Below are 8756 nucleotides of genomic sequence, written 5' to 3'. Positions count from 1 at the left end.
TCTTTTCATTACACGGATTGCCTTGAATTTGGCCCGTAGGTGACCGTACTTTCCGAAGATGCTTAGTTCCCGGGCTTTAAGAGTCTATATTTCACCCGAAAGATGAGGACACAATGAAGCACAGGCGCAGGGGAGTGGCAGGGAGAGCACACGCTTCCAGTCAGAGGGTGGAGGCCTGAACCCAGCACCGGCCCCCGTGGGAGCTCCTGAGCCTGACCAACCTCCCATTCGTCCGCAAAATCGGAGAAGCCCTTCTCCCTCCCGCCCCTCGGCCACCCGGTGCGGTGACCCGGATCGCAGGAGGTGCCGCGAGGCCCCCCGCGCGCCCGGAGGAGGACCCTGCCCTTCCAGGTGGGTGCTCGTTCCCAAGTCCTCTCTGAAAGCAGCACGCGTGCGGCTCGCCGTCCTGGGTCACAACGCCCTTTATTCAGCCGGCGGCGCCCCGTGACGGCACCGGGCTCTTGGCTGCTGCGTGTTAAGGCGGAGACGCCCGCGCGTGCACAGCTTGGCCACGCTAATGGTGATGCTGCTGTCTGAACTGCAGTCCACAGTAGCCGCACGTCCCAGTTTTGGTTTCCTTGTCCTGAAAAGATTCAAGAGGAAAGATCTCATGTTTCCACATTCTACTTCAAGTGTAAACACTGAGACAGCAGACACGGACCTGACTTATAGCCTCACCTAGAGACGGCGGAAAAGCTCTGAGGTCGCTACGGGACCAAGAACCACGGTGGCACCGGGGGCCCAGGTCTCGCTACACCCTGACTCGCTGCAGCCGGGGCAGTGGACCGAACCCCAGCTCAGCACCTACGCCAGAACCTGTGGTCCTCTCGAAGGAGCACCGCAGGGAGCGGGGATCAGCACAGCGGCCGCCTGGGGCCTTAGCTCGATGCCCATCTGCCCTCCCGGCCCGGGACGGCCGAGCTCTGGCCCTGAGCACAGAACTCAACGGACGGGAGCGCGTGGGGTGCCGAGCAGAGGCCCACCCGCGCACCCCCGGACCGGGGTCCGGTCCGGGCGCACGCCGGCCCCTAGCGGACGGGACCCCGGGGCACTGCTGAGCCCCTTCCCCTCCATGACGCCACGGCAGCTGAGCCCCAGCCCCCGGTCGCCTTCTCCGCTCTAACGGCCCCGCGTCTCATCTTCCCTAAGGCTCCGCGCACTCATCCACGTGCACAGGGGCCGAAACGACGGTCCCAGGAAGACAGAGTAGGCGCGTGGAAGGAGAGTGGACAGTCGGCGCTGGCCACACTAAGTACTTCACACAGCACCTCACGGCGCGTCCCAGCGCGAGACGACGCATCCCGAGGCGTGAAGGCGCGTCCCGGGGGACAGGTGCCCTTCACGGGGTCCCTGCGGCAGGGTCCACGGGCAGATCGAGCGGGAAGGTGGCGGTCAAGGTCGGCACTGCGACGGCCGCTCTCAACAAGGCACCTCAGACTAGGACAGCAAGGACAGGGGACACGGTACCAGGTTTATGTACACTTTCGGGTGGCCAAGAGCCCCTCCGCCGCCGTCACACGCGACCACCCGACTGTCAGCTCCACTCACGGGCTGCTCAGCTATCAAATCGATGGCAAAGTTTTCATTCACCTGGAACAAGAGGAAGAGAAAAATTCGTAGAGCCAAAAACAACAGCTTCATAATTTCATACAATCCAAGTTCATGTGGACAGTGCCCCCGGGCCCCCGGGCCCCCAGGTCCAGCCGGCACGGGCACAGTCGCACACAAGTGTCTTAGTGCAGACACACACTCTTCTGGCGCTTCCTGTGGATGCAATTTCAAACGTACAGGAACAGTGCAAGAATTTGGATACAAACCCCTCTCACTTCTCTCACTTGCCAGAACCTGGATTCCAGACCTTTAACAACTGCCCGGTGGGCTTTGTCCAAGCTCCCCTCCCCGCACCAGCCACCCACTGGGACAGGTCAGGAAGAGCCATGGGAGGGACTGTCCCCAGCAGCACCCTGCTGTCACAGAGGAGAGGAATACAGCCCCCAGAGGGCAGCCGACCCGGGGAAACAGCCAACTGGGGAGGGCCGGGCAGGGGAGGGAATCCAAGGGACAAGGGCACTCACGGTAACTGCAGGCACCAAAACACGCTAGGCTCAAGTCTGTGACTTCACAGACTTTAAAAATTCAGTAAGCGCCTTACTAGAGATAAAAGCCCATAAACAAAAGCAGAGAACCGATTTCTTCACCTTCCTCAGGCCGCCCAAAGTTTCTTTTCACGCAGGTCCTCGGGCTCCCGGGACGCAAGAGAACGTGACCCTCGGCCCGCCCCCCACCCCCACCCCAGGGACACTGCATCTCAAGGCTGGAAGCGCCCCTCGCCATGAAGAGACCAGGAGTCGGACCTGACCCCGCCCCCGTTAGACACTCACAGAACAGAGGCACCAACTCCTCTAAGGACCGCAGTCAGGAAGACCCAGCTGCGGGTGACCCCACAGGAGAAAATGACCCGGGTCTTTTGACAAGTGAGCTCCAAGGACACAAATGGACAGATAGGAGGGGGCGCAACACATAAAGTTAAAAGAAACAGACACGTCAGCAGTGCGCGGAGCTTAGGCTCCAAGATACAAACGAAAAATGAAATTTTTCGTAACGGGACACACCGAGCGCACCTGCCCCCCCCCCCCCCCCCCCCCGGGACGCTTCAAGGACTCCCGGGAACCTCACTCACGGGAAGCGGTGCCGCAGTCACGTCGGCATCTCTGGGACACACGTGCGTCCCGGTGAACCCGACGTCACGGAGCGACGCGACGTCACGAGCCGCTCGGCCGGCCGGCGCTGGCGGGCCGCGGGGCGCTGCCGGACCAGAGCGGAAGCCGGCGCGGCCGCTGGAAGCTGCCGAATCGGAGCGGCTGGGCTCACGGGACCAGGGGGCCGTGATACGCTCCCTCCGCGTTCAAACGGCCACTCGAACGTCGGGGCTCGGCACCTCACGGCTCTGACGACGAGCCGCCGCGGCAAAATTCGGACGCGGGCCAGGGGGCCCGCCTGGCCCGCACGGGATTCGCGGCGAGCCCGCCACTCGGGGCCGCCTGGTGGGCGCCACGCAGACAAAGCCTGGAGGGCCGGGGAGGCCGTGCACGTGCAGCGCCGGCGTCGGTGTCCAGGGCAAGGGCCGAAGCCGAGACCACACGGTCCCTGGCGAGCCCACGGCCCGGTGTGGGGGCCGACTCCGGTGTCCTGCCGCGGTGGGCCGGCCGTGCCAGGGGCCGCAGCCTCCTCTCCCGGAGGGCCTCCCTCGGGAGGCCCCTGCCCCGGCTGGCCCTCCTCTCTGACGCCGTCGTCCGCAGCCATCGGGACCCCGCTCTCACCGTCGGCGGCAGGTGTGGACCCCGCTCAGGCCGACGAGGAGCGGCTCGCTCGACGGCACCTCCAGATCGAGCATCGTCCACCCACCCAGGCAGGGACACAGCGGCGTGGCCACACGTGGAGGGTCACCCGCGCCCGGAGGCTGAGGGTCACGTGACCGAGGCGCACGGTAGCCGGAAGGCCGTCAGCAGCGGAACATCGCGCGTCCCCAACAGATGCCCCAGGAGACAAGACAGGAAGTGCGAGGCCGCACGGAGCACACACCGCCCGGAGACTTCGCCACCCGCTCGCCCCATCCGCCTCAGTTCTGACGCGTCACTACGGGCGAGAAGTGCGCGCTGGGTCAGTCCCGGTGACCAGGCCCTGCGGGTCCCCACCCCGTGTGCCCAGAGCCCCGCCTACCGCCTCAGTGAAGATGAGGAAACAAAGGTCAGGCACCATCTTTACCAATACGGGGGTGGGGCCTCTGAATCCGGGTGATAAAACCCAGGGGTCGGTCAGAAAGGCACAACTGACCTCAGATTCTCTGGAGCCGGCTGACTCCGTCCAGAGGACGCGGGACCCAGAGCGGCCCGGCCCCTCGCTCTCCCAGGCACCTCACCAGACCTGACGCCCCAAATCCACGGGACGGGGACACTTTGGGAAAGTTTAGTTATTTCTTAAAAAGCTTGACGGCTACAGACCCTGACTTTGTAAGACTTTTCCTCCAACTTCTATTTCCAGAAACACAGTAGGAAGTTACTGGGAAGTACGGCTGCGTTCGAGCCAACACACCAGGTGCGCGGGGAGGCCAGGCAGCGTGGCCGCGGGATACGGACGCGCTGGGTGTGGCCGCGCTGTCCCACCAGCACTCTGAGCTCGGCGCCCTGTGGACGGCCCCGCCGCTCCCGATGCCGGCACCTCACGGCGGGCTGCGGAGGGAGGGATGTCGCGCTCACTCACCTCTGCTGCAGACAGAGCCACACGCCCCACAAATAAAGCCTCGTGCTGTAAAACAGTATGGTGTCTACCTAAGTGACAAACGTGTCACAAAGGCACACTAACAAACCCCCAGGTCCCATCACGGCAGTCAGACAGACCACCATCTCCCGCGGGAAGGGCAGCTGACACCGGAGACTGACACAGGACTGCCCCCGTCACTCAGCTCCCCGTCACTCAGTAGGTGACCCTGACCTACCGTGATGAACGTCTCGCTCCCAGGACTCAGGCCGACCGCGGGAATACGTACACTGAGCCGCAGAGTAAGCAGGGCCCAGTCCCAGCGCCAGAGCGCGCCCAGCTGCCGACCCGGTTCCCACGGGCACGGCCAGGAGCGTCCCCAGCCCTTCCGAGGGACGAACAGAGAAATGCCACGGCGCCCCGCATGCCTCGCCTCAGCTGTGAGCACACGCTGCGTCACAAGCCATAAGCCGATGGCCGGACAGCTGTCCTATGCGCGTCACTAGTGTAGCAAACACGAAACTACCTTGTTATGTGCCTCTTGGTCAACCGACTTGGGCACAAACATGTTTAGGTCCAAATACCTAGTGAGCCGTTTGTATTTTTTAGCTGGTGTTTTGGCAGCAACAGTTCCTATGGAAAGTGCAGATCAAAGGCACAACGCCAAACACAGGACCACACAAGACAGTATTAAACTGTCCAAAAGGAATCGCAGCCCAGTTGAGCAACCAGTGTCCTGCGGGACGTTAACCGTGTTCATGGAGAGCTACAGATTTAAAGCAAAGTAAAAGCCCCAATCCAATTATTTGGAATATCGACTGTTTTCATACTAATACCAACGTTTATACCTAGCTAAACGCACGTGTACACACACGTGTATAATTTTCAGGTCAAAATAAAAACTGAAGCTTTCATCCAAATTAAAAAGTAAGCTACATTTGGAGAAAATGCTCAAAAACACCCCTTAGGACTTTTGTACAGCGGTGTCCACGGGTGCTTTGGGGTGACACAGGTTCAGGGGCCACCCAGCGGGTGCCAGGAGGGCGAGCTCAGACACGCGGAGCAGGACCCAGCACGGGCTGCAGAGCCGCCAGCCGCGAGGCTCAGCGCCCAGGGCCAGAAGTGTCTGGACCCTGCAGTTTAGGAACTCAGTTTCAAGGGTTTTCCTCTGGGTCTGGGGGGCAAACATATGGACAGGCCATGCCCCCCCTCCCCCCAGGAAGCCAAAGGCCCGTGGACCCCATTCACCCCACTGTCAAGACAGAGAGGATATACCTGGGAAGGGAAATGTTTCAGAAGAGCCACGCCTATGAATGCGACGCCCAGCTGTGTTGACTTCTTCCAGAAGGAAGGAAAGCGGGAGCGGATGCCTACTCACCACTTACAGACACACTGTGCACCTTTACAACGTGAAGATGTGCCCCTCGGCCCTCACGATCTCAGCCAGGAAAAGGCCACGCACACCCAGAGCTGGGAGAGGGGTGCAGACCTGGGGGAGCTCACAGAGCGAGGCAACACCTTCAGCACTGCCCCGTTCCCACTTTACTCGCTTCGCCAACTCTGACTTTGTTTGTTCAGTTTCAATTTTAGGTTGCTTCCCTGATGCGACCCCTCTGCCGCCACCGCCCCCTCCCCTCCCCCACCCCCCCCACCCCCGCCCCTCCGGCCCCGGCAATCAGAAGCCAGAGGCCACACAGTTTCCAGCAGAGAGGAGCTTGTGACAGTCCCAGGTGCTTGCTGGAACATCAGAAGAGCTGAGGTAGGGGGCCGGGGGCCAGGCCACAGGGACGACCCCCAATCTTCAGGACCCATGCATTCCCCACAGGGCACCAAACTCCGCCTCCTCCACCTGCCCCACCAGGCCCACAAAGCAGGAATGGAAGTAGAAATGTAGACGATAAGAACGGACAATGTAACCAAGATCAACGGGGAAGGGAACACGATTCAGGGACAACTGAGGAGCAAGGAGAAGGTTGACTGAGGGAAGGACGGACTCAGGGCGACCGTGGAAAACAAATGGACTCAGAAGTGGAAAACCGGCCGAACCAACACGCACGGAGACTGGGGAGCTGGCAGCGCGGGTGAGGAACCAGGACGCGAACAGGCCCCTGCGGGCTGACTCCACCGTCAGCCCTATCTCCAGCGGTTACACGGTGGGTGAGCCGTCAGACCCACGCGGGGAAGGACAACCCTCGTGCCGGTTTCAGTGTGTGCATGTCCGTCCCCGTGAGAACACAGTCTGGTCTGTCTGGCAGTAAATATGACAAGCGTACCCCAAAGAGTGACCAAAAGAGTAATTTTTAAAAGCTGCTGTGACTTCCTTTAATCTGAAGATCTCAGGAGTGTAAGACACAGAAATGGAGGGGGTGAAAAAGATCACTCCCATTTATACAGAAACCGAGAGACACAAGATGTCACTTTACAATGGGGGGGGGGGACAAAATAAATACAGGCACATTTAGCATTTCAAAGACAGGCAAACCTCCACAGCCTCCAGGGTGCCCCCAGTTTGAGAATTTAAGTCCAGAGATTAACTTTTATTTCCTGTTGGTTACATAAAGGTTTTACCAAAGCCTACCTCTCTTTCACTACAAGTTTGGCTTACCTCTTTCTGGCGACCGACAAATCGGATTTTCCTGTAGTCTTTATCATCATAAGCCTGAAAAAAAAAAAAAAAAAAAAGACCTTATATGATTTTCACAGCCCGATCCGGGAAGAAGTCACTTCATACCAAGAGTAAACATTACAGGAAAGTGTTTTTTTCTTAACATTCTGGCCACTCGTGACCAACTTCCTGACCAGGGGCATTCTCCAGCGAGATACCGAAAGTGAGACGGGACAACAATCGGAATCAGAAGGTGGCGAGGTGCGGTCTGAAAGAGCAGAGACCAACTCGGGCAGAGGAGGGGCACCCCCAATTTTCTTTCACCTCCGGCCGACATCGGATAAAAGTGTCGGCTAGGGGACTCCTTAATAACACAGGTACCTCGCTCACTTTTCCGCTTAGACTACAGCGGCCCCTCGGCTTGTTAAAATGTACGGCCCAGCACCGCGGACACGACAGGAAGCGCACGCGGGCCCCAACGGTCAGCCTGTCCACAGGGACGGGCCTGATGCTGGAGCTGGCGACGCTCGGAGGACGAGCCCACCCTGACTGCAGAGGCACGGCGGCGGCCGTGGGGGTGGGGCGGCTTCCGTCTCGTCGGTCAGAGCGTGGGACCCCCGCACACACCCACCCTAACGTGAACGGGGGCCGGCCCGGGACCCGGCCTGCGAGACCCTGCCCACCGGCCGGCGCGTCCCCCGGCCGCAGGGGGAGGGGACCGGAGGGACGGGAAGCCGAGATGGAGGGCGTCCTCCACGCCGCGGCGGTTACCTGGCCGGTGTGCGTAATCTTCTCGCCGGTCGGTGAAGTCCGCACCCCTAGACACCTGGCGCTACGGGGCAGGCTCAGCGCCGCCGGACCGCTCCGGCCCAGCAGCCGGCAGAAGGTCACCGTCGCCGCCATCTTTGCGGGCTGACCCCCGACCCTGCGCACCGACGCGCTGACGCGTGCGCACGGCTTCCGCAGGGAGGGGCGCTTGCTGCGGCAACTTACGCTGGGGGCGGGGACGCGCAAGCGCAGTGCGATCGGGCGAGTGCCGCCCAGCAGGTGCAACGGTGGGGCCGAGGCTCAGTACGGAAAAGGCGGGAAAATTTGTGCGCAACCTGAGCATTTATCGACTGCTGAGTGGCCCCCCCCTGCCAGGGCTAGGGCAGAGCAGGATGGAAAATGAAAGGGCACTCTTCACATTCGATGACAATTGATAATCATGGGAGGAGGTTGCGTATCGAATGTTTTTATTGGCGAAGGGTCCTTGCATTGAGTAAACTGTACGTACATTCACGTTGCGCAGCGCGCATTTCTGTGTGGGCGCGGGGACAGCAGAAATTGGGATTTCTGCAGCAGAACTCCAGTGAAGCTACCAGTAAGACACATTCGATGTCATCCCCATGCAGATCAGCCCCGAGGGCTCCCTGCTCTAGAGCACACCTGTGCACACCCGCGCTGGCGGTCCCGGTGCTTCCCTCTCCGAACTGCCTGTTCATAGATGGGTCAGGAGGGTCAATTACACCGAGGGCGGTGGGCACGGGGGGCAGACTCAGAGTTCAGAGCTAGGGTGGGGCTGCCCCCCCCCCCACCCGCCAGGAGTTGAGGACACCCACAGCCGGGATTCCGGGAGGTGGAAGAGAACTCAGCAAGGTGAGGAGAGACGAGATGCACCGGAAATCTCAGAACGGAAAGATGCCCACAAACAGGTACCCAGAGGCAGGCCCAAAGCTCACCTGGGCAGGTGCAAGAGTGAGCTCGCTGCCTTATCGATGGTGCGCAGATGGGCCGCCGTCTGTGCACGGACAGTAGATGGATGGGTGGGCACACATACCCGGAATGACAAGATGCACTGGGTTCAGTGTGGACTCTGGTGGTGGGTAGATGGGTGCTCACCGTAGTCCTTCAC

At 60.7% G+C, this 8756-nt stretch overlaps 1 protein-coding gene across 1 annotated transcript; it reads right to left on the bottom strand.

Annotated features, from left to right (window-relative positions):
* Positions 1-406: 406 nt before the first annotated feature.
* On the bottom strand, positions 407-7805 carry NDUFS6 (NADH:ubiquinone oxidoreductase subunit S6). The gene is made up of 4 exons (XM_060634311.3): positions 7634-7805; positions 6863-6916; positions 1468-1590; positions 407-583 (listed from the first exon to the last, which is right to left on the bottom strand). Exons 1-4 carry the CDS (start codon positions 7763-7765, stop codon positions 515-517), a joined length of 378 nt encoding a protein of 125 aa, XP_060490294.1. The 5' UTR covers positions 7766-7805; the 3' UTR covers positions 407-514.
* Positions 7806-8756: the final 951 nt, after the last annotated feature.

Source organism: Panthera onca, chromosome A1 (assembly GCF_046562875.1).
Source record: "Panthera onca isolate mPanOnc1 chromosome A1, mPanOnc1 haplotype 2, whole genome shotgun sequence".
In the NCBI taxonomy this organism is placed as follows: Eukaryota; Metazoa; Chordata; class Mammalia; order Carnivora; family Felidae; genus Panthera; species Panthera onca.
This window is presented reverse-complemented; position numbering and strand designations above follow the sequence as displayed.

Excerpts from the sequence above, each read along its gene's own strand:
- NDUFS6 (XM_060634311.3), bottom strand. The coding sequence starts at position 7,765 with ATGGCGGCGACGGTGACCTTCTGCCGGCTGCTGGGCCGGAGCGGTCCG. Across the intron at positions 1,591-6,862 it reads TTGTCGGTCGCCAGAAAGAG|GTGAATGAAAACTTTGCCAT; the intron begins GTAAGCCAAACT and ends CTCTTGTTCCAG. Across the intron at positions 584-1,467 it reads CGAAAGTGTACATAAACCTG|GACAAGGAAACCAAAACTGG; the intron begins GTACCGTGTCCC and ends GAATCTTTTCAG.